Genomic DNA, 25627 nt, shown 5'->3' on the forward strand with positions numbered 1-25627 from the left:
GATTTTTAAATAAAGAATTTCACTAGTATGAGTACATACGGACTTTTGTACTTCTGCTTAGGAGCCTAGACACTAGAACCTTGTGAAGTGCTGCACTGCATCTCAGCGAGTTCTGGATACGGATATCGATCTCCTCTTCTCTGGTGTTGTCATCCGTTATGGTGCAGTCTAGATACCAGAACTTCGCCACTCCCGCATATGAAACGTTTCCAACATGAAGGTCATCTCGTTGAACACGCTTATTCTTGTATCGTTTCATGTGGAGGTACTCGGTTTTTTTAGTGTTGATCTTGAGACCCACCTTAGTGGCTTCCTCTTCAAGTGCTTTCGCGGACTCCTGGATTTCGTTGCGGTTTTCACCCATTAATTCATGGCAGACGATGGCGCAAGATAGAGGAAAGTGGAAGTCTCTCGCTTCGGAGGCCAAGACCCACTTTGGGTCATTGAGCCAGCGGAGTAAGTAAGTAGTACTAGTATGAGTGTTTATGTGAAAGTTTTCATTCCGTTCGTAACAAGGAACATTCATGGCACTGCGCATGAATCTGTTGTATGACTTGTTTATGGATGGTAAGTGGTGAAGCGTGGGAAGACCGAGTTTGTGCACATTGGAGCTGGACACGTGTGTGTACCAAATATTCACGATTCACAATGGATTCCCAGAGTACCTGTATAGGTTTAAGCTCAAAGGGAGTCCGAGCATCTGTGACCCAGTGGTGGACCAGACTAGGGCATGCGATTACCTGCCGTCCCGTGTAGGTCTTAGAGTGGCTTGTGAAGTGGAAATGGAAACTATTGCGGCAACATCGCTTCCCTTATGGAAGAGAAGGAGAGCCGCCAGTTTCTTGCAGTTCTGTTACAGGGTTGTGGGTGAAGCCAGCATAACAAAACGCTGTAAAAAGAAATATGAATGATAAAAAACATGAAGAATGAAAGAGAGAAATTGTGAAGGATGAGAGAGAGATAGTGAAAATAGGAAGGTATATATGTGTCCCAAAACCAAATGACCGGGTTTGTTTATTTCGTCTCTTCAGTTCAATACTGTCAAACTAAATGCTCGTGATTTCAATAAAAAGAAAACAATTTTCTTACCATTACATACGCTAATGAGACGGAACAGTTTTAATTCAAGGTTGAAACGCTTGTGTCTAATGTGACCAAATTTTGAGCATCTATTGTTTCAGAAGTTCTTCCGTCAAGGTTACGGGATAATATCGCGGTTATTGGATGCCTTTATCTTGAATAATTTCGTCATTATTTCGTCTGCCTTTTGACTTGTAAGTTACCTTTAAGCAGAGGCATTTCAAGTAACTTTTCAGAAAGGTCTTACACCACAACCAACTAAGGCTTCGATATATCATTTCAGCCGCAAGACGTTTACTGCTAAATATTGGCGTCTTTGTGTTCAGGGGGCACGGGGGATTCGCTGAGTGATATAGTTATTTAGTTATATAGGTTTAAGCTCAGGGAGAGTCCTTCATGCACCTGTGACCCAGCGCTGGATCAGACCGTGGTGCATTCAATAACAAGCTGTCCCGTATACGGGACGCGTCCACAATATACCAGAAGTCGATTCAAAAGCCTTGCTCTTTTTTTAAGGGAAACCTTTTTTTGACACATAATATGGCACGAATTGTTGCGTCAACTTCCTACATTTGTATGTATGTGTGTGTTTGTGATACTTGTCTATGAAATAGGTGTTACCATAAAGATTGGCCGTCTTTCAACGTTGTAGGTGTGTATTTATTTTAGTCTGGTAACACCTACATGTCGAATTCTTCAGCCAATTATTTATTATCTGTTTTGTGTTTCAACATTTTGTAAATATTACGTCTGTAAACTATTGCATAACATATGCGTCTAGGTTATGATCTAAAAGTGACGTATTATTTATACAGGATGTTCGGAATAAGTAGTAAATAGGTTTTTGAAAATTCGTATTACTACATATTACAATTTATTATTGTCTACTATCCTCTTGCAGAATTAGTACTGCATAGTAAAAATATGTGTAAATAAAATGACATTTAAAATTTGTTTTCGTTTAACAATTTGAGCTTATAAAGAAGTTATTTTGTTTTATCTATGTTAACGATCCCTCCCTAATGCAATTGTTAAACTCCTGTTTGCGTTCCAATGCCTGTGGGTATATAAAACATCTTTGTTTATGGTGACCGATGGCAATTAACGACGGCATTGTACAGGCGACACGTGTAAAGTTTCGTTGCACCGACCTCGTCTCGGTTACGGTTGTTACGTTTGATCAATTAGGAATTGTCTTTTTTTTTTCTTTTGACTTATTTGAAAAACGAATGGTCTGTCAATTATAAAATCATTAGGGATACAAGATTCTATTTTGCGAATTCGTTAGGCGCTTCCGAGTTAGATTCCGGCAAAATATTATACACGTGATGTGACAATCGTATATTATATGATATATTATATATATATATATATATATATATATATATATATATATATATATATATATTATATATTTATATTAGTAGGACCGGAAAGTAATGTCGTATCTGTCGACATATTTTACAGAAAAACCGATTGATTTCTCCTTTCTTGCTAGATGGCAAAAGGTTGTTGATAATGAAGGTGAATATATTTGTGATTAGAATTAAAAACTTGTTACAAATGTAGTCGTGTGAATTTAACTTAAGAAAGCGACATTACTTTCCGGACCCTCTGATGTATGTAAATTTATAGATGAGTCAGTTTCTACGAAACTTCTCAACCTTGACAACCGCCGGCGAGTAGTTTGTCAATTTTTCATATTATTCGTTTTGGGGAATGCGTTGCGAAGTTTCACGACGTTATCCCACCATCGTGGTGTGGACAGGAAAAAGCGTTTACAGAAGTGGGTTTTATCGGTAGGGGATCACTTTAAAGGGGATTATATTTATTTGGAAGAATAAATAAAAAAAATACATTTTATTGACTTACTTTTTCATCACCGTAATACATGACAATTTGAAAGAAAATCGATTTAATAAGTATAATAATTATTATGATAAAAAACATTTTTAATTTGTTTCAGGCTTCGGTCTTTTGGTGTGAAACCCATATTGGATTACTCCGTGGAGGAGGATCTGTCGCAGGAGGAGGCTGAGAAGAGAGAAGTCAGGTGAGCTAGTTCTACAACCTTTCTAAGATCAACGAGCAAGTTTTTTTTGATTGGAAACACTTAGACCAAATCTACGTAAGATTTTTTTTAACCCTTAATAGCCTGATTCACAAAAGTGATTTTTTTAAATATTACTTGAGGGTCTAGATGAAGGGAAAAATAGATTTTTTTTTAATTGCGTTGGAAAGAATATTATACAAAAGTAAAATTCGTACAGCCAACCTATAAAAAAACTAATAGTAATGTGAACATTCTGTTTAAAAGATTGGTATCAAAATTGAAACTCTAGGCTATTAAGGGTTAAGTCTTAAAAATGTTTTCTTGGCTCGCGGTGAAATTGTTCCTATTTTAAATTTATTGATTTGAATTTATTCATTAGACTTACAAATTTTTAGATAAAAAAAAAAAAAAAACAAAATGTAGCGTTCATTTAAGAACGCTTCATATAACAAACCACTACGGCTCCATCTCTTGGTTTAAAAATAATACTTGCGCATTCGAATTCAAATTTGAACGAGTATTTAAAATCAGATGCCACCAACAATGATGGGCTAATTTTTGAGTAGCAAACATGTAAAATAAATAGTTTCCAACCACCCGATAAACACATTTATATGAAAAAAGTTCTGAACAAGATTTTACTAATTTTAATTAAAATTAACTTTTCTGATGTCAATCAGTTAACAAAAAAAATATAAATAATAAAGCCGAAGTAATTTTGTAAGAAGTTTATACATATAAGACTTTCTTATAGAACTAATCTCCGCCACACGGTCCGTATTAAAAGTCTGCATTCCGCCCCCTAAATGCGAACAGCATGGGAGAACCAGAGCAGGATCTGGCTCCTTCCTTGGTTTCCTAAGTGGCCCACGCTGCCGCCACAAGCCGCATACACAACACAACTCTACTCGGGCAGAGCTGCCTTTTACTCGCGAACGTCATCGTGCTTCTGGAGAACGACCGCTTAAGCCTTAATTTTTTTAACCAGTTCAGTGTACTCAATTCAAACGAAGCTGTAAAATCCCCCGGGCATACAGCATCAACGTCATCAGAAACAATATTACAATGGCCAGCATATGTACAGTCTCCAGCCTTTTTATTCTCATAAAGGCGTTTTGCATGTACGATTGAGGCCGAACGAGAATTTTTCTTTACTTGTAAATCGCCTAAATTGACTCATAATTTAGGCCCGCGGCCATGTAGCTCACAGCGGCGTAAAATGAATTATCTACCCTCTTAGAATCAGTACAAACGCTTAAAGAGTCGTTAAGAGAGCTTTGATAGGAAATTATTTGAGAGATCGTATCAAGAATGAGCAGATATGTAGACAAATGAATGTAATTGATACAGCCCAGGAGATTGACTAGTTGAAGCAGCAGTAGACAGGTGATATAGAGTGCTGTACAGAATGCCGGTGCGGTCTGAAGGTTCTGCAGTGGAAACTGTCGTCTATAATGTGGATGGATGTCCTACAGTTGCAGTTCCGTGGTCTCCGCACCAGAACCTATAGGTCTCGATATGGAGCTGAAATTTCTAACATATTTCTCCATGTCTCTTTGAGCGTCTGGCTTGCTAGTATGACTCGAAGGAACCATTAATATAAAAAACGAAAATTGATATATTTTTTTCAAGTGTAAACACATCCTTTCCTTGAGGTTAAATTATGAGGTAAATAGTATATTCTCTGGCATTAACAATTCGAATACAACGTAGCAACTAATTATGGTATGCTAATATTGTCAAATCTTCTTCAACCATAAAAGAAGTTAAGAAAACACATTTCTTAAAATCGCACGTATTTTTAAGGCAATATGCTATTTATAAAATAACTAAATAATTCAATACAAATGACTTTAAGTAAAAAATAAGTAATCAAGTTAATGCGTTTTGTAATAGATTTCAGCAGTGTATCTATTAACTTGGATTTAACAAATCCTTGAATCAGCTTTGTATAATATAAAAGGTTTCTTAAATGGAAGCAATTTGTATACATGTAGACGCGGACTTACTTAATGTAATTTTATGGCTTCGTTTTGTTAACGAAACAATGTTTATTTTTAAAATAATATATGGGCGTATGGAATACGTTGCTAAAAGATTTTAAAGGGATACTCCATCCGCCCTTCTCCCCGCCCTTAAAGCGAAGTTTAAATAATCTCCGCTCCCCCGTATCAACGTCAGGATATATGCCTAACATCGATCCCCGGCGGTCTCAATGCACATGTCATGCACCACCCACACATGACACGGCGGCCGCGTCCGCCTAACCCGCGTTCAAGCGAGGGCTGTCCGGAGAGACTTGTGTCTCTCCCGACCGCCGAGTAGTCCTCGCTTCGTGCTACATACACTACACCTCACTCACTACACTATACACCTACACGGGTATAGTTCTCCGCGTGTATACGTTGTAACTGGGGTACGATCGCCAGCGTAAAATTTTTTTAGTTCATGGACCTCTGTTTCCACGGGCTCAATTTCTATGAAGCTGCACAAAGCCCAGATCGGCTAGCAGCATAACTTTCAAATACATCACAAGCAAAGGGATACCACACTATGATCGCGAACTCGCCTGCCAAGGATGGCGATTATGTTATATCCATTCATAGATATCTTGCTAGAAGTACCAATGCCTTGCTGTAGTTATTCACCACTAAGGGCGACGTCCACTGCTGAACTTGGAACTCCTCCATAAATGTCCAATAACTCCGATAGGAAGCGACCAGCACCTTGCGACGCTGTGGTTGTTGACCGTGGTCTTCTCTCCAGAAGTCATTTAGTTTATTAATTTTTTTAATGTAGACATTTTTTCATGCCTGAGAAATAAATGTTCTATAATATATTTAAAAAATATATAAAGGGGTATTTTGATTTAATTTTATAAGAACACGATTGATGCAATGTGCATACGTCAGCGAAAATGGTTACTTATCCCTATACATTTCACATCAACGTGGTAATTTCCTTGCCTTATAGAGGAGAAGGAGGAGGAGGAGGGAGCACTTGATATACGGACACGAAATCGCATGAATACCATTTTAATTTTAGAATGTTTCAAAAATGGAACCAAAAAAGATAAACAAAAAAAAAAACAATTTAAAATAGACTTTTGGCGTAAAGCACATTGCTTTTAATGTCTTTAAACTGTACTTACTGAAAAAAAAAACCGCGAGAAAGCACTCCATTTTCCACTAGACGCTAAGTATTGAATATAACGACCTAAAAGTCATAAAGCTCCACGCGACATTAAACGCTATTTAATAGTAATGTGTGTTATATTCGCATGCAACATTAATTCGGATATGTCAGTATTTATTGTTGACGGTACATCGAGTCTTATCTTGTAAATTAATGTAGATGACACAGTATAATATATCGCTTGACAGGAACGAAATTATATTTAATTTATTATATACATGCTAACATTGGATACACTTTGCTCTGGCTAACTCTGTTAAGAAAATATTTATTTTTATACTTGATACTGCATCTTGCATTGGCAAGTTGAAAAAGATATTGGTCGAGTCGAATAGTTGACCTCTGGGACCTTAAGGTATTGGAGTTTGGACTATAAACCACAACATATAGCCTACCATTACAATAGGAGGAACGGATTACGCGACCAGTGGTTCAGTCTATTAGTGTTGTGGCTGGCGATCCGCCCTCAAATCTGTCGCAATACCTGACGCATTCCAAGCTCTAGCGTTAAGAGTGAAGAACATCGTGAAAACTAGTGAAGGAGAGATTAACGGGGCTATAAAATAAAAAAAAACCACAGAGTGGACAGGTAACATTATTAAGTTCGTTGGAAGATACTAGATGCGGATCGCTTTCAACCAGGTCCATGGTCCAGATCTATTTGGGAGTCTTATTTTCAGCAATGGACATCACACATCTGAAAAACAACACTTAGTATCCCATACAAAAACTAAAACATTAGTCGTCAAGTAAAACAAAAGAAGACCCGTTAAAATTAATCATATAGTTACATAAGTTTCGCAATATATGAAATATTGAAAATAATATTTAATATTAGGACATTTGAGCAGCGGTAGAGGATTGAGACTTGCGTTAGTGATCACGGGTTCGATTCCTGGATATACAATCTTATATAATTAACACTTTGTGCATTATTTATATAGGATTACCACTTCGTGCAAGTTTTCAGAGGATAGACAGAAGCGACATTTGCGCCTGCCTAGCGTGGCGATTTTGATATATCTGGCCGTTGTCTTCCAGTAGGTGTCAAAAAAAAACTCCCACTAGCTTCGGCGACTCTGAGGCGGAAGATGGTTCGACGTGGTCTTGAACCATCGTGATACCACCACGAGGGTTTCGGGGGTAGCGTATCCACGCATACCCCGGAACGGGCTATCGAAAAATAGCACGGCGCAAGGGAAGAACGCGTGGCGATCCCTGACCGGGAGATACCGCGGTCCCCCGTTCAGCGCAGAGGGCGACCACCGGGGGGGGTTTTAGTGGGTAGGAATCCCACATACCCCTGTCCTCCCCTCAGAGGCAGGGCATCTTGAATACCGGAAGATTTCCCCCACCGAAAAAAAAGGTGTCTAGGGCTAAAACGTCGTCCAATGCGAAGCGAAAGTAATTATGAACTGTAAAAATGACAATAAATTTCACTGCAACGTGTTATTCCTCGCGTTTTAGGGGGTTGTACAAGCATTGTTGTTATAGAATCCATCACTGAATACCAATTTTATTTTTGAATCGGCCTGCCAAGTGTAGCTATTAAGGTATATCCCTCGTAAATACCTTTTGGGGGGTCTTTGCCTTGTAGTGGGCGAAAAGGATAAAGATTAGGGCATTAAATTATAAATCATCAATAAGGAATGCGTTTTATTTAATTTTTCTTTAGGACTGCGATACGTTTGTAATTCTTTATGACGAATGTGATAGAAATAAAATGCATAGTGTAACGGTATTATTTAAAAAATTGATTACTTTGTCATGGGTATAAGAATGACATAAGGTGATTAAAAGTAGGTTTAACCCTCAATAACTTAGTTTCAATTTTGATACCAATCTTTTAAACCGAATGTTCACATTACTATTAGTTTTTTTATAGGCTGGCTGTACGTATTTTACTGTTGTATAATATTCTTTCCAACGAAATTAAAAAAAAATCTATTTTGCAACCCTCAAGCAAACACAGTAATATTAAAAAAAAATCACTTTCGTAAATCAGGCTACTAAGGGTCAAGAGCTAGAAAGAGTTGTATAGCTCATTTGTCAGGAAAAAGTTTTAACGCCTTTTAAACCTATAGCTTATATTAAGTGATCATTCTGAAATGTCATTTTGTTTTTTTAATTTTCCTTGTATTGAAATACGATCTTTAGGCCAATAACTTCTAGCAGTACAAAGTCTGCAAGGACAGATAGTAAACAATAATTAATTTTAATATGTAATAATATAAATTTTGAAAAAGCTTTTTCTTACTATATTATTATTATTATTATGTTATTTACAGTTTCTGAGACAATTGTTTTTTTTTTTTTGGATAGGATGTTGCATAGATACCCCCTTAAAGCCTTTACATCTATTGAAAATATATTTATTTAAAAAGGCATTTACACACACTTTTATTCGTCAATTATTTTAATATCATAAGCTACCAGAAGCTTCGTATGCTAATTTGCTAAAAAGAGCCGACCAAAAACTCAACAGTTGCTCTTTTTAAACGTATTTTATAATTGTTTGATTTATACGTTATAATATTAACCATGTAAATGAGAGAATAAATCAAGTTCCACACATTTCTTTTAACTAAAAACTCTTGAATACTGTAATAAGATTTTTAAGCGATATGATAGCTTGGATTAGGTTTTCTATCCGAAGTGTTGACCATATGGCTGTTCAGACGGAATATTTAGGAAAAGAGTTCCCATCGCCACTTCAGCTGTTGTTCAGTCTGTCATCTGCCATTTTGTTATCGCTCGGGACTGGTTAGCAAGCGGTCAATATGATATGAAGGTTTAAGTGGCAGCTACATAACTAATTAACGTGTATAATCAGTAAAATCGGCGCGAGTAGGCCTCCATCTAGATGAGCCGGCGATCCATAAGTTGAAAAAGAAAAAGAATCAGTACATAACGTTGCAAAATAACCTAGCCAATCATGTTATTTTTAAAATAAAATGTTACAAGGAAATATTTTTCTACGCCGGAGAAAGTTGTATGGGTTCGTGCCAAAATATTCCTTTTTATAGTCCAGTTCATTGTTTGCTAATTCGATCGCCCGTGCTAATACGTTCCGTAATGTTATTAGTAATAAAGTGTAAATTTGTTTGCGGTTGTTTTCTAGGTTACCTTGAAATACAAGATGTCAGCCATTTTTTTGCTATTTTAATTTAGGTTACACACTTATATGATTGGTGTTACTGGGTCGTAGGACTGTATCGATTTGAAATAATGTATATAAGTGACGTGTTTAGTCTTAATTTTTATTATGGAGGCGATTCTTGGGGGAATTTTCGACCTTGTAGTGGGCAGCAGACTGATATTATAATGATATATTATTTAGCCAAACATACACTCAGCATTTTATAAGCTGAATGAAAATAAACGAGTGAATTAACATAACGAAAAAGTACAGACATAATAAAATTAGTTGATACACATGGTTTATTATTAACTCACAGACTTATCCTTAATCTATTTATAATTTATTTTAACAAAAAATAAAACAATTTATACATAACTCGTTTTTTGTTTTAATTTCACGACCCATCATTTGTTTATTTTTTCGCTATTCTCTTTTCGTCATACGCCAACCAATTCCTGCCAATGAAAATAAGTAAAAAAAGCTCATCCCATTTCTAACGTCACAGCTTCTCGAAGTAAAGAAAAAATCTTCGCCATCGAGCTTTGTTACTTCAAAAGAGGTTAAAGCTAGGCACCATCTGCCCAGTTAAACTTCGCACCCGAATTTAAAAATGCCGCCGATGTGGCATTTACAGATTAAGTCAGGTGAATAAATAAGTAAAATAATGGAAATATAAAAATAATTTAAATCTGGTCAATATAGTTTACGTTTATACAAAATTAACAATACATTTTTAGAATATCATGTTATTCTTAAAGTGTAAGTAGTGATGAAGGATGACGTAGTAGGCGACTACGCCGATAGATGATGGTGAAGAAAGATGATTTACAGCATGGTTGCACAGACTTATTAAGATTGGGGCCACTCGGGCAAATCATGAACTGATGGCGGGCCGGCCGCCAGAAGTATAGGTAATTAAATTTTTTTGTTTTTATTCTGGAATAGAATTCAATATTTTTCGAATGTACGAGAGTATTATTTTTGCTGTCGGCGGGCCACCAGTATTCGATTTACAGTGACTTATGTACTTGACATTAGGGATTACAATACCGAACTAAAATCTTAATATCGGTATTTGATATTTGAAATATGAAATATCAGGTAACCCGTTATTAAAACCGGTATTATTAATAAAAAATACTAGTTATATTTTTACTTACCTCAGTTTTTATATTAACTTTGTTAACTATAAAATAATACATGAAATCCAATAAATTTATTTTATTTGATTACGAGTAGATAGTTTTTTTTAATTATCCTAATTTGTATCGCTAGTGTTTTTTTTTATAATATTTTTTTCGTATTACTAAACGCAGACAGTTGGGTGAGGTTTGCTCCTATTTGATACGGATCTTTCTTCTCCCAGCTGCGAGGCACGACAGCGTTTTATAATTTTCTTAAATTTTTCTTACACAATTTTCTCTTATGAGTAAATACAGCTAAAATTTATACATATAAGAGAGTAGGAGTAGATAGATACAAAATAATGTGCAAGTATAAATGTACATATTAAATTGTATGTTACATTTTACATATAATAGGTTCGTATGGAATTATATAATTAAAGACTCAAAAAATATAATAAAATTGAAAATATTTATGAAATAATTTTTATAACTTGCGTTTTGTTTATTAAAATTTTGCTCTTTAAAAACATAAACAATCAATCGTTTGCAAAATGAAACAATCTAATCTAAACTATTTAATATTTTTTGTGTTATATACTTTATGTATTTGTATAAACAAGACCTGTTCATTGGGCAGTACACCTATCTCCCGATTTACACGGTACTTGTTTTACACGTTTTCGCTTTTACACGGTTTTTCAAATAAGTTTTTTTTTTTCGTTTTAATAACCGATTTTATTACCATCTCTCATAATGTAAATATTTCTGCTTCTAGCATCGAATCGGCATAAATAACTTCGTGTGATGAAAGTGAATTCGAACCTTCGATTCCGAAGTAAAGAATGAGAGTAATTTCTGACAGTGATAAAGGATAATAAAACACCTTTGGTTTTATTTTTTGTTCTTCTGTTTAATGTATTGTAATTAAATAATAAAAAAAAAACAGTGTTTCCGTAATATATTAAATATTTTAACTTGTCAATGCATTTTATTTTTATTTCTGTGTACACCATAGCAAGATTATGCATTTTCTGCAAGTTTTTCGATTTACACGGTTTTGACTTGAAAATTTTAAATTTTCGATTTACACGTTTTTCTCAGGAACGTATCTACCGTGTAAATCGGGGGATAGGTGTACACGTAAAACATAAACAATCGTTGTATAATGCCGACATCGCAGCTTCTCGATGGTGCCATACTCGGCGCCGTTTGTGTAATAAATATGCCTGATACAAATTTTAATACAATGGAATTGTTTGTATATCTTCAGAAAAAATTCTTGCAATTAATTAATATTATTTTAAATTAAATTTTATAAACTAATGTAATACCGAAATATCGGTATTTTTACATAAATACCGGAACAAAAATCGTCAGGGATTCCGGTTTTCGGGATCTTGGAATCCCGATATTGTAAGCCCTACTTGACATAAGGAAAAATACCAGAATAACCCAGTTTCATAGAAACAACAGTCTGATTGAGTTACTCTCAGTTGAAGTACGATTTAAAGATTCGGCTAGACATAAAAAGGTATATTGATAGAACTTCAAATTCCACAGCGCTTCCATCTCAGCATGCGGCGACAAGGAAGAGGAAGGTCAACTCAAGCAGTACCACGTGGAACAGCGTTTCGCGGACCGGCGGTACAAGGTGACCAGCGCCCGCACTTACTTCTACCTCAACGAGGCTGCTTGCGAGAAGAACATGGAACATTTCCTCAAGAGCATTGACGCTGTCGCCGGTATGTACATTGCTGGCTTTGAACTTAATTTGCAATCATTGTAACATACTAAACTTGTAATGGACGATAACATTTTAATATTTAATGGAATCGGGCGTTACCTCGCGGAAGTCCATCCTAAGTAAGAAAAGGACCAATATTTAGCCTCTTCCGTACATTACTTACTTACTAGAGTAATTTGGCGGTGGCGGTTGTGTAATTCGCATTGTTTGCCGCATACGCATTTATCAGCGGACTGGCGGGCGGTGCATTTCATTGCACGACTACCACTGCATGTGCGGAAGTGGCATATTGGTCCTTTTCTTACTTAACATTTCAATATTCACTCAATAATGATTATAGATATTAATTTCAGTCGTAAGATGTCCTTGCTGCATATAGATCTCCTCCTATTTTAATAAAGAAGTTGTATCTGTCATAGTGATAGCCCAGCGGTAGAGGACTGAGACCTGTTCAATCCCCAGTTAAAATTTTGGTCATTAATGTCATAGGATTGCCACTACTCACAAACAAGTTTACAAAGGATGGGCAGTAGCATCCAGTTCGCCAACCTGCCTGCCTAGTGTAACGATTATGATATATTTTCCCATAGAAATCTAGGGAAGTCTTTGCTTTGTAGTGGACGTCTATAGAAGGAAACTAATGTTTCTATGGTGAATACTTATCTCCACTAGTGCCAGTTTTCTGGCTGCATTTGTGATGATATTTAAATATACGTAAATTATTACGTAATAAATATACACAACATAATTATTTATATTCGTTGTCAGAAAAGATTCTTGCAGGCTAGGTCTTGTTCTTATGGCCCCCGCTATTGGGCGCCTCACGTACCCCTAACTAATTGGGACTTTATTTACAAAATGAGTTTTTCAATTATTTTATCTTTATTCTTCACTCACTTTCATACATTTTTTCCTTCACAATATCTTTCATTTTGTTCTTTCATTCCTTCTTGCTTTCATCGCCTTCATTCCATCATCTTATTACTCTTAGGTGGTTAGGTACATTTTTTTTTATACTTTATTGTATTATTTACATATTCTATTTTTTTATATTACAGTTTTCTTCGGGTTATGCTTTCTTAATACATTACTACACTTTTCTTATTCTATTTTTTCTATTATTAATTGACTAGTTATTTTGTGCAGTTTATTAGGTACCTACTTATCTATACTGTTTTGTTGTACAGTGTCACTTACCACCCTACGAGCAAACGATAGAAATGATGGGCGAAGGTTGTCGTCGTCCATCATTAAGGCGATGCTCTCTAAATCTATCTTTAACTTCACCTCCGTTTCCAAGGTACTGCGCATCCTTGCATGTGCGGGACAATAGGTCACAAGGTGGGCCATGGTCTGTCCCAACAGGCTAGGTCTTAGGTACTAATTTGTGGGCCCGCCAAGAATGAGTTTGAATTTACGAAAGTATCTCACTTGCAGGTATCACAAAGAGCACTGGACTAATGGCGATCAAACTTACCGCTCTGGGAAGGCCTCAGTTACTTGTAAGTTATATCATATTTTTTAAATAATTCTCGGCTGTTACTGCCAAAGGATTTTCGAGTAGAGTCTACCAGCTGTTAGACGCGTGGGTAAGGCCCCCTCTAGATGAACTTACGATATAGTCAAAGTCACGGGTAGTCGCTAAATATAGTCAGCGCAAAGCGTGGTCATCGTGACGATATTTAGGTGACTATACCTTGCACTGGGCATCTACGGGTTGAAACGAAGACGCAGAAAAGGGATGGCGTAGCATCATCAGCTATAGTGGTAACAAAACTGCTGAACCGCGATATTGCGTTCCACTCCGCGACCACTCTGTTCCGTCAACAAATTATTCTTCCAGTACCCCCCACCCCATCTCGTTTCCTAAGGCGCGGTACAGCTATTTCGATAGCGCTTTAGAAAGCATGTGAAATTATAGAAATTCAAGTAAATCTTATTATTCTTTCCTTTTTTACGGGTTTAATGACCACACGTGTTGACACTACAAATGTAATATTCAAGGAACCAAAAGTTATCATAGATTTGCCCGTAACGATTCTGAGTATTATAGTCACTTTACTCTAAAAAATGGAAAAAAATTCGAGAATCTCAGTCAGTCGTCATCGGCAAGATGTATGTGAAAAAAAAAATACGGGAGAGGAAGTTATTGCGTTGGACAGACTAAAGTAAAAGAGCATGATCTTGGCCACTTTTACTTGTTTAAAAGGAAGAAAAATGCTCTTAAAAAGAAATGTTTCAATGAGGTTATTGAAGGAAGTTGATTTCTTGGTTTCCAGCTGCAGTTATCGGAGGTGATAATGCGCGCGAGGAATTACATGCAGCAGATCGCAGGCGGCACCGGCAACGTGCTGACCCACCACAAGACCATTGAGGACTTCCAGCGGTACTTCGGCGACCACGGCAACAAGCCCGAGGTCCAGGAGTTCATGCGGAAGATCACCTCGGACAAGGAGGGGTAAGTGGTCATCCCAAAATTAATGTAAATTTGTGTTCTTTATTTGAGGTGATGGTCTGAAGCAGAGGTTCATGGACTTTGTTATAGGACCCCTAGCTGGTACAGTTCTATCATACTCACATAAGGCGATAAGATTGGATTTTTTTATAGAAATTTCAGTTGTAGCGACCACTTATCAATAGTTTTTGAAACAAAAGTGAGAAATGATTTTCAATTCAGGCCGCGTGGGGCGTATACGACCCACACCTTATAAACTTAAAAAAGTCGCTTAAGACATATGCTCTACACTTTTTCAATATCGCAGAGCTATAATTAGCGGGAAAAGGTGATGTGATGTAGTCTATATTTGACTACAATTCATTTGTTTAAGAATCTTTTGGTTTTCAATGAGAACTACAAATGATCTGAACGGAAAGTGCGGCAGATCACAAAAAAAAAACACATTTTCAATTTGCATTTAAATGAAATACACGCTTTACTCATTATGGATTTTGATTTTTTTTAACTGTCATAAACACTTTTATAGACAGCATTTACAATTGTGAACTATATTGTATATTGTGCAATTGAAGTAGTAAGTAGTAGCTGGTGGTGGAAGGATTTGAGGGTCTCGTGGTGTTTCAGTGTGCTGCACATTTTCCCGTGGGACCGGTCAGTGGCGACGGCTTGTATATTCGTAAGGGTTGACTCCTAAAGTCGATAACTTTCGACATGCTGCTCTTGTATAGAAATTCCGATTGGCATTCAATATCTATTTCATTATAATATTTATATAGGACTTTATAAAATGGCGCATAAAAAAATATTAACCAAAATTTCTTAAAAAATCTTATTAATATTGGATGAATTTATAAATTAATTGCTGGTGAAAGTAATGACAAAAAACCATCATCAGGTTTCGTTTGGAACCCTCGTATTTTGATTGCCATTATAACTCATGGGCTAACAAGTTCCGTAGCTAACAAAGATAAAAATTTGGCTTTTCAGGCATAATTTTATGACATAATTAAGTGATCACTGTATCCTTAGTATAATAAAATAAATAAAATGATATCTATGTAAATAGATTTCATTTCAGCTATGTAATGACTCATCACGATATCTCAGAAACTGAAAGACTTATAAACTTAAAATTTAGTACATACATTCCTTTCACCAAGTAGATTTCAGCTAAGAACGCATATTTACACTTATTTATACTACTATATTTACGAAATTACAACCTCCCCACTTTTATTGAAAGAGGCTTTCATTAAGTATGCGAAGCGGGGGACAACTAGTTAATATATATTTCAATTGGAAAGAATAACAACAAAGCTTACAGTTATAAATTATAAATAAAAATTCTTCATTGTTTTAGAAAGCACAGATACCTTAAACTTTTTAGATACAGAAATGATTTTTATAGATTTTAAAAGCTGTAAATGTGTGGAATGTGTAGATAATTTTCTGTTAATTAATGTATTGTACACCCTTTACAAAAACAATGGTTTTCACTACACAATAAATCACGTATATTAAAATATATGGTTAAGTACCTGTCGTATTCCAATAGAAGAAATAAGAAAATCCATGTTATTACTTTATATAGAGTTATAAGTGTATAATATACAAAGCTTCTTTTATATTTATGTTATACACTCAACAATATAAAGATTTATTTTTTACTGAATTGCTATCGGAATTCCTATGCAAGTAATGTTTGACTATCAAAACTTAATTGGCTTGAAGTGTGACAAAATTATCGTGAAGTGGCTGACAACCCAGGGCTCTTGATCTATTTGATAGCTAGAAGTCATGGGCAAACGTAGTGGGCTTTGCTTCTATATGTTTCCTCTAAGATGGACCAATTCTAAAGTTTTGAGTGATCCAGACAAAACAGACTTTCATAGAACATACAAATTTACTGCTAATAAAATAATCGTATTTAAAAATAGTAATAGAAATCTAAATTATATAATCAATAACTGACTTAAAATGTCATTTATTTTTTTAAAAAATAATTAAATAGCACTACTATTTCTGTTGCATACATGTGACTTAAAAAATTTAAATAAAAATCGCTTTCCTCTCCCCTCTTTTTCTGGCACAAACCATGAAAATGGTCTTTATTTATGATATACTATTTGTGACTTTACTATCTCATTACTATGTCAACGTAAATTCTAATAAGATAATGAGCAGTAATAACTTTAGCGCAATAGCTATTGTAAAAATAATCATGTTATTTTGTTATAAAAATAACCGAGACATAGCTTGAAGCTATTTAATTAAAAATAGCAGCAGCTAATTTTAATGTTACTGGCACCAATCGCTGAGGCAAAACAAGCGAAATCCCGAGTTCAAAATGCTTCGTTTTACGTGTTTCTTCATTGGCTATTAATTGGCGTTTGTATGTGTATTCGTATATAAGTGTGCTAATAGTAAACTAAGGCTATTATTAACAAAATTAAGTAATTAAAATGTTAAAGTAATTTGTATTAAAATTTTAAAAAATATAAAAAAATAAATTCTAAATTTAAATTAGGTTAGAAGATTGAAATGCGTACGTTGAAAATATTTGATTTAAAATTTTCAAATGTAAATTGGAGATACTCTGTACATTTACTTATTTGTCATGTCTTCATTTATTCTTGTTGATAATATAAGTATTGTTTCAATTGCGCGTGTCAGCGTCAAACTATAGCGCTAGGCAATGGACTACTAGCGCCATCTATCGATGCCATTTGAAGCTATAACGTTAGATTTGTAATCTGTTGTAACTCCGAGGGTAATTTATACCAAGAAAAAAATAAAAAGAATGTTCCAGAATCATGTTTAAACTGAAATTACAGAAAAAAAGAAATTTAACGCTCTTATTTCCAGCATCGTCCATCTCTTCCCCTGGTCGAACATTCTGGACAAGGATATGAACCTCTCCGACTCCTTCCGAGTCCCGGATCCGAAGACCGGACAGATGCGCCGTCTGATCTCCCAGATCTCACCCAAGGAGGAGGAAATGTTCCGGAACATGCTACGTCGCCTGAACCACATCATTCAGGTTGCTAACGAGGCCGATGTACGGGTGATGATAGACGCGGAACAGACGTACTTCCAACCCGCAATCTCGAGGATATGCTTGGAAGTGATGAGGAGATACAATAAGGTAATCATCATCATTTTACTGCTGGAATTAATTCATAAAACCTATTACGCCATTTCCTATATAATATCTATATATATGTTATCTATACTTGCATTAATTACAAATATCTAACGCGTTTAATTATGAGTTGTATGATCTAGTATTAAAATAATCATCATTCCAGTCGTAGAACGGTCACAGTTAGACATGGGCCTGCACCATAGATTTCCAATTACACAAGTTGGAACCTGACTTTTCCCAGAGTTTCCGATATCCATTAGGATAAAAAAGAGGCACTGATTTCAGTCGTTAACATTCAGCAATAGACATAAGCCTCCACCATAGATTCCAATAGGACAGATTGGTAGCAATCAGCTTTCAGAGTTTTTTGACGACTTTAACAGTCATCTGTCCATAGACTGAGTTTGTTTCGAGTCTTTCCCAGCTGAAGGCCTCTGCGGGTATTAGTACGGGCTATTTCCTAATTCGATTACATAGAAAATTTTCGAGCATGACCTGTTCAGTAAATAAACACTTGTTATGTACATAACATGTTACCAACGTAATACGTTAGTTTAACAGTTCCTTCTACGGGCTGATTGTTACAGTGTCTTACGATGTTGTCCTAGTAATACCGACAAAAACTAGTAATATTAAATAATTGTCACAGAAGTTTGAACTTTAAAAAACAAAAACGAAGGACTGAATTTGTTGTGGCCCTTTAGATATATCCCCAGGCCCTAGAACACAGTCTGATTTTAGTTTCTATCAAATTCGACTTGTTTGGTTATTATTATGTATACAAGTGATCTTTAAATCAGTGGTTAGCAACGTTTTTAATCAACGGGCCAATTTAAATTGAATTTTTTTTAGCAAATAGCGCTAAATAAATACTAGAAAAAAAAATTATTAGTAAGATTTATGTTTATGTAAAATTAAAATAAACAAGAAAATAACACAAAAACGAAAATAATTTAAATTTTTAACCAGAAATTTAGCAGTGTTTTTTCGATACACTTTACTGTGTCATGGTCGATGGTCATTTTTTTAAGCCAAAAGTGGAAGTTTCTCTGGTCTAAGTTTTTTTTAATTTTTGTTCACTGACAGATGTACGTTAGTACTTTCGGAAACCAATTAATTATATAATAATATTTTAGTGTGAGAAAATCGATGAAATAAATTAAATTTTAAAAATGCCTGGTGGGGCGCATTTACTTGTTTTACGGGCCGCGTGTTGGTCTGCCCTGCTATACCTGACTATCGTTTGCCTCTACTAGAAGGTATAACAGCTTAACACCGACAATTAGATACGAACTATTTACAACATTTCTTTTCCTAAAAACGGAATATCATTACAATTTTCTCTCAACTTTTAGGTTAGCTTTGAGGTTATATAGTATAAAAATAAAAATTTGTACAAATTTTCTCTATACAGGAGAAGTTCCTGGTTTTCAACACTTACCAGACCTACCTTAAGAATACTTACAACGAAATCCTGACGGACTTGGAGCAAGCGCAGCGGCAGAACTTCTACTGGGGCGCCAAACTCGTACGCGGCGCTTACATCGAACAGGTGAAACTTGAAGCTATTCTTAATCATCATCATTAACATCATTTGGGCTTTAAGAAGTTCATTTCTTGCCATAACAGAATTTTAATTAAGTATTTTTAAACACGCAACCTTTAAGTTTACACGTCGGAGGACACATTTTTAAATTTAAAGTTATTTTGTTGTCTAAAGTCGTAAGTCTGTTTCCTCTCACGTGCGATCAGTTTTCTCTTCAATAAGTTTATTTTGATTTGATGTGGTCTAATCTTTCTACGATATTGTATAAAGTATTTTTTTTATGTTGTGTCAAATATAAAGGAATAGACAACAGAACCATTATTTATAAGAAAATTTTTATTGTAAGTTTAATTAATGTGTACTGCTGGTGTACCAAAATAAATAAGTTGTTGGATACAGGCCTACCACATATATCTAATAAGAATGTTATGTTTTCATTAAAAATATGACAAGGAAAAATTACTGGTTGTCATTATCTTAATATATATAAATCTCGTGTCACAATGTTTATACTCAATGGACTTCTAAACCACTTAACCGATTATAATAAAATTCGCACACCATGTGCAGTTCGATCTAACTTGAGAGATAGGATAGTTTAAATCTCAAATTATAGTCGCAATTTTAATTTATTGCTAATTATTGTCTGTTATTATTTGACAGTCACAATTATCTGTTAACTCCAAATGATTCTAACAGATGTCGATACCTTTCGACTGGGTTGAGTAAGTAATCAATAGATGGCGCTGCTATGGTAAATCTACGAACGTGTCATATAAGCTACATTTTAACAGCATAATTACCACGTGTTGTTGACGCTATAAAATTAATTAAATTTATTTTGTAGTGAACGAAATACCGTATAATTCAATTATTTCCACTTTTTAAATTCACAGCAACGCGTGGCCGTGTCAGCTAGTAAATATTATATAAAACAATGTAAAATAATTAAATAAAAAATCAATTAAAATTAGATATCTTATATGGTAATAAATGATGTGTCAATATATTAACTGTGGGACTTCCATTCTTCGCCATAGCTCTAAAAACATTACTGAAACCATTTCTGAAAGGAAAATTAAACTTCTGTGACATAGCAGATACATTTTTTACGTCGAAATACAGAATGATCGGTTATAGGTAAAAAGTCATCTGTCAACACAAAGCTTTAAAGTTTTTACACCTCAAACCAATCATCCTGTATAAATCGTTACCGACAGGAGCGCGCTAGAGCTGCTGCCATGGGCTACGAGGACCCAACGTGCGAAAGCGTGGAAGCGACCACCGCCTCATTCCACCGCTGCCTCAAGGAAATACTCGGTCGAGTCAAGGTAAACGACATTTTATTACTCACCATCATCAAGTCTGCCACTAGACGGCCACTATAAGACAGTCTCATTTTCAAGCGAAGCAATGATGGTATATCCATCCTTTAGATATCTTTACAAGGCCTATTCCCTGCAGTGGGTGTCTATGGACTGATACAATGATGTGTTAATGATCTTGATTCATCACAGGCGAGCTGATGTCCAGTTTAGAATTCATCTAAGGTTTTAACTTTCTGGGACGCCGTATCAGCCTATGCACATTCCGCCAGTCAAGCTGGACACCGTTCAGGTCACAGAGGGTTCTCTGTGTATTTTCACAGGTTCGAACACAAAGAAACTCCCTCATGCTTTGGTGGACCAGACCGTGATGCACCTGATCGCCTGCTGTCTCTTGCTTAAAAAATCCAGAATGGGATTCCAGTTTGAGTTAGGAAAATATACTGTGATAGACTAATCGTGATATTTTAGAAATGGTGAAGAGAAATGAAAGGCGATGTGTAAAGTAGAGGAGAATGCCAAAGGAAATAAAGATACTGTGTAGGATGAATAGAAAGAAAAAGTTTAAAAGATATTAGAAGAAAGAAGGAAAATACAATGTACATAAATGTTATATCTGAAAACACCTGATATTGTAATGTCCCTGCCTTTACGATAGGGTTGAACGAGAGGTTCACAAAAACTAGCGCCATAAAAATATGTTTGAATTAAAATTAACATGTGTACTAAATGTGTTTACTTTTACAGCCGGATAGCAAAGACCACCTGGGCATTATGGTGGCGTCCCACAACGAGGACACGGTCCGCTACGCCATCCAGTTGATGAAGGACCGCGGTATCCAGCCCGGAGACAAGGTGGTCTGCTTCGGACAACTGCTGGGCATGTGCGACCACATCACCTTCCCCTTGGGTGAGTTATTTACATATTTAACGCAAATAACACGTTCGCACTATGCAAAAGACAGAGATAGACTGACTCAAATATTATTTTTAAGCAGGATTCCCTATTTGAACAAAACACATAACTAACACAAGGAATTGTTGACAACAATGACAGATGTCATAACTACGGCTATCTGTCAAACTTACTTAATGACTTAGAATAAAATAGAGTTTACATTGTTTGTGAATGTAAACACATCTTAATATTATATCCAATATGTTGTGAGGCACTATTATGTTCTCCAAAGGTTCGTGTTTTTAAACAACAAGCGCCATTTTATTCAAATGCAGTTTGTATTATCTTATCATCATTTCAGCCACAGAATGTCCTCTGCGGGATATACCTCTCCCCATAGATATCCTGTTGGACAGGTTAGAAGCGATCAGCATCTGGCATATTTCATAGAATTTAGCAAGATGGTTGGTCCACCTTGTGGATGGATGTTCTATATTACACTTACCGGTCCAAAGTCATTTCAGGACTTGTTCACTGCCATTTCAACTTGCTAATCTTCTGGGCTGTGTTGCTTTCATTTATCTAAGGATGTCATTTCGGATTAGTTCTTTAAGGGAAATCTCGATCATAGCCATCTCCATGGCATGAATGTCGGCCTGCCAATGAGGCGTAGTAACAGACTGTGTTTCAGTGCCAAAATTATCACTGATTGAACACAGATTGGTGGTAATAAGCATATTTTATTTTACTTAATATTAATATTTGGTGCCTTTTAACAGGTCAAGCCGGATACTCTGCCTATAAATATGTACCGTACGGCCCAGTGACTGAAGTATTGCCGTATTTATCTCGGCGCGCCAACGAGAATCGAGGATTTCTAGCTAAAATCAAAAAGGAGAAAGGCCTCTTGCTGAAGGAAATCATCCGTCGAGTTGTCACAGGCCAGCTGTTCTACAAACCCGTAGGAAACTACACCCCAGTCTAAAGTGGATCTTGTTCCGAGGTGTTAAAGTCCAGTTTGCGTAGCGTCAGTTTTAGTTAGTACGCTTCAGGTTGCACGCGATTCTTAATTCGAATGCGTAACAACGTAAGTCGCCATCTTGTGATAGTTTTGGCGGGAAATGCGACTAAAATGAAAATAAGATTAAATCTGCTTGTAGAACTTATTTGTGCTGGTCCAAATGTGTTGAGAACACAAAAAAATGATAGCAATTTAAAAAAGAACTAGTCTTTATTTTGATTATCTTAATTGAATTTCAAATGTAAGGATTTTTAAACGAACGGTTTTGTATTTCAAGCTGCTTCGTTTTTTATATTTTTTTTCTAAATACAAGATTTACTTTAACAATCATTTATTTATAATTGTGTTTTATTACAGGTTAAATTAATTTTCTTAAATAACGTATATTTTGTGTATTTATTTTACATATAATTTTGACTTTTGGATTGCGTTATTAATTTGATATGATATATTTTTTCTTAAGTGCTATCGTTTGAATTCAGTATTAAGTATTTCTCGCCGAATTTTATAATAACAATATCAATTATTATTGCTATGTTTACAACATTTTCAAAACTCGCATTGTTAACGGGTATGAGGTACAGTTGTGTTGAAAAGTATATACATATGTGACATATTTTTATTTTATATTACTAACTAACAGAATATTACAAGGAAATTTGTTTTGAAATATTTTTAAACTGTTTTTTTTCTTTTTTGATGTCGAAGTGTTTACAACTAATTGAGAATTAATTAAAGTACTCTGACATATTTATTTTAATATTATTTTTGAAAACACTTTTTAATATAACTGTACTCATGGTCAAGGTTTTAATTGTTGTCACAGCATGTTTATTGTAATCGACCAGTGAATTTTAAAAATCGGCTTTGATTAACAATTTACACTTTGACTGTATCAATTGAAGGTGGAGATTTGAATGCATTTCTCTGTTTTCCAGATCTTAATGTTAATCTCGTTAAGTTATTGTTTTATTTATTGCGTTACGTCCCTTTTTAAATAGAAATTAAGTTATTGTTTATTGTCCATTTGTGTACTATAAAACTGTCAGTAATTTTGACCTGTATTTTTAATCTTTATTGTGTCTATGGCAAGTAGTGATGTAGAGCGCCTTCCTAGTGTTGTCTATAGCCAATTGTTTTAATAATGTATGGATTATTAATTCTTTTATGTATCTTCAACTTACCAATTATGTTCGGTTGTTCGAAGACAATACTCTACGCAACGAGTTTACGCATTTTACGAATTTGTTAAGTTCCTACAAATATTTATAAGCTATTTGCTGCATTGTCATGATTAAAAGTGAGATATTCGGATGCACATTTATCTAGAATTACCAATAAATTATAGAAGAGGCTTCAATAAGTTACTAATACATAAATTAAAATGAAATATTTTTGCACACAACAAGTCTACACACAAAGACAGAAGTTGTTTGACGTTTCATTTTCCCGCGATTTTTTCCATGAGCGTTGAACCCAACATGTCAACTAACATAAATGCATCCGAATATCAATGACACATGGCGAAAAGGTTTGAAACTAGTAGCAATTATTTTTTTTTCATTTTTAAATTTAGTAATACAATTAATTTTGATTATCTTCGCTAATTATTGTGATGCTAATTTTAGATTATTTTACGAATAGACATGAAATAAAGACATGATTGTTTTGATTTTTTTTCTTTTATTTTCATTTCCTCTTTTTTTTGTTTATTCACCACAGATGTTCATATGTAATATGGTAATTAATAGTTGATATATTGAATATTTAAACAAAGGACAGGTATGTGATGAGATTTGACAGTAACAATTTATACTTAATGTTTATATGAAGGAAGACATTTGGCCCTGTAACTTAAGCAGCAATAAAATGAAACCTTTTAACAAGTTAACGGAATATATATTTAATGCAGCTCTGAATTGGGAATCGCTTGCAATAGTCGCCTATATTTAAATCCGTTTTGAATTTAGAAGTAGATAGTTTCGACAACGTTGTCAAATTGATGTTAACTAATATATTTACAAATAAGGTTATTTTCTGTTTTGATTTCAAAATGAGGTTTTAATGCCTCTGTCATTATGAATAAAATTTTTGAAAGATAATAATCAAGACTCATTATTGATTTTGTATTTCTACTGATTAAATAACTTTTACCGTGGATGTTTATACTCATGTATCTAATTATAATTATTGATAATATCGAATAATAATGTAGACAGACAATAATGTAGTGATGATTGTATGTATCGGTCCATATTGATATAATCACAGGCGCCATATTGTGTAGACGAATTTTGGAAACAATATTCTAATTATAAAAATTAAAATAAAGGCTACAAACCATTCATTGACCTATGAGTACAGACTTATATGTTTTTTCTCCTAAAGTTAACATTGGCTATATCATGGAAATACTTTAGAAAAATATACAATAAATTTTCCGTCGGTGTTAATGAAAGTCAATGGATAAATTGGTAATGTAATTTTCTGTATACTGCAATGTTTGAGAAATATCACTATGTCCGTTATGAAGCTGAAATTATAAAAAAAATAAACGAAGTTAAATGTATGAAAACAATTTAATCTTTACATCAGACATTCAAGCCATCTTAGTTCATTGCTAATAAAAAAAGGATTTGTATCACATGGGTTTTTGAAACATTTATGAAACTATCTTTTAGGGTGAGCAGTACAATAATTTTGTTATTAATCTGTAGCTATTTTGAATAAATAGTCTATATCTAATACATTGTTCAAAAAGCCTTATGAAAGTTTACAATACAATTCTGTTCTTGTTTTATAATGAGCTTACTAATATTCTTGTAATAAAAAATATAAATTTTACTTTGTTATTTTTTAGGAATTTTAATTATAATTAAAATTGGTCGCTAAA

The 25627-nt window shown here is 34.7% G+C and overlaps 1 protein-coding gene across 2 annotated transcripts in view; it reads left to right on the forward strand.

The window, feature by feature from the left end:
* The window catches only part of slgA (proline dehydrogenase slgA), a 38894-nt gene extending 14829 nt beyond the window's left edge, over nucleotides 1–24065 (forward strand). Inside the window, exons 3-12 of one of the 2 annotated variants that reach the window (XM_068767247.1) lie at nucleotides 3047–3133; nucleotides 12158–12339; nucleotides 13779–13843; nucleotides 14621–14799; nucleotides 15424–15450; nucleotides 17665–17944; nucleotides 19359–19496; nucleotides 20711–20821; nucleotides 21563–21725; nucleotides 22493–24065. In XM_068767247.1, coding sequence (XP_068623348.1) covers nucleotides 3047–3133; nucleotides 12158–12339; nucleotides 13779–13843; nucleotides 14621–14799; nucleotides 15424–15450; nucleotides 17665–17944; nucleotides 19359–19496; nucleotides 20711–20821; nucleotides 21563–21725; nucleotides 22493–22698 — 1438 coding nt within the window. In that variant the 3' untranslated portion in view covers nucleotides 22699–24065. The remainder of the gene's footprint in view (nucleotides 1–3046; nucleotides 3134–12157; nucleotides 12340–13778; nucleotides 13844–14620; nucleotides 14800–15423; nucleotides 15451–17664; nucleotides 17945–19358; nucleotides 19497–20710; nucleotides 20822–21562; nucleotides 21726–22492) is intronic. The other variant, XM_068767248.1, reaches the window with a different exon arrangement.
* The last annotated feature ends 1562 nt before the right edge of the window (nucleotides 24066–25627 follow it).

This window comes from Battus philenor, unplaced genomic scaffold (genome assembly GCF_028537555.1).
Source record: "Battus philenor isolate CCGP_79_NKW_IND1 unplaced genomic scaffold, ilBatPhil1.0.hap1 SCAF_23, whole genome shotgun sequence".
NCBI lineage: Eukaryota > Metazoa > Arthropoda > Insecta > Lepidoptera > Papilionidae > Battus > Battus philenor.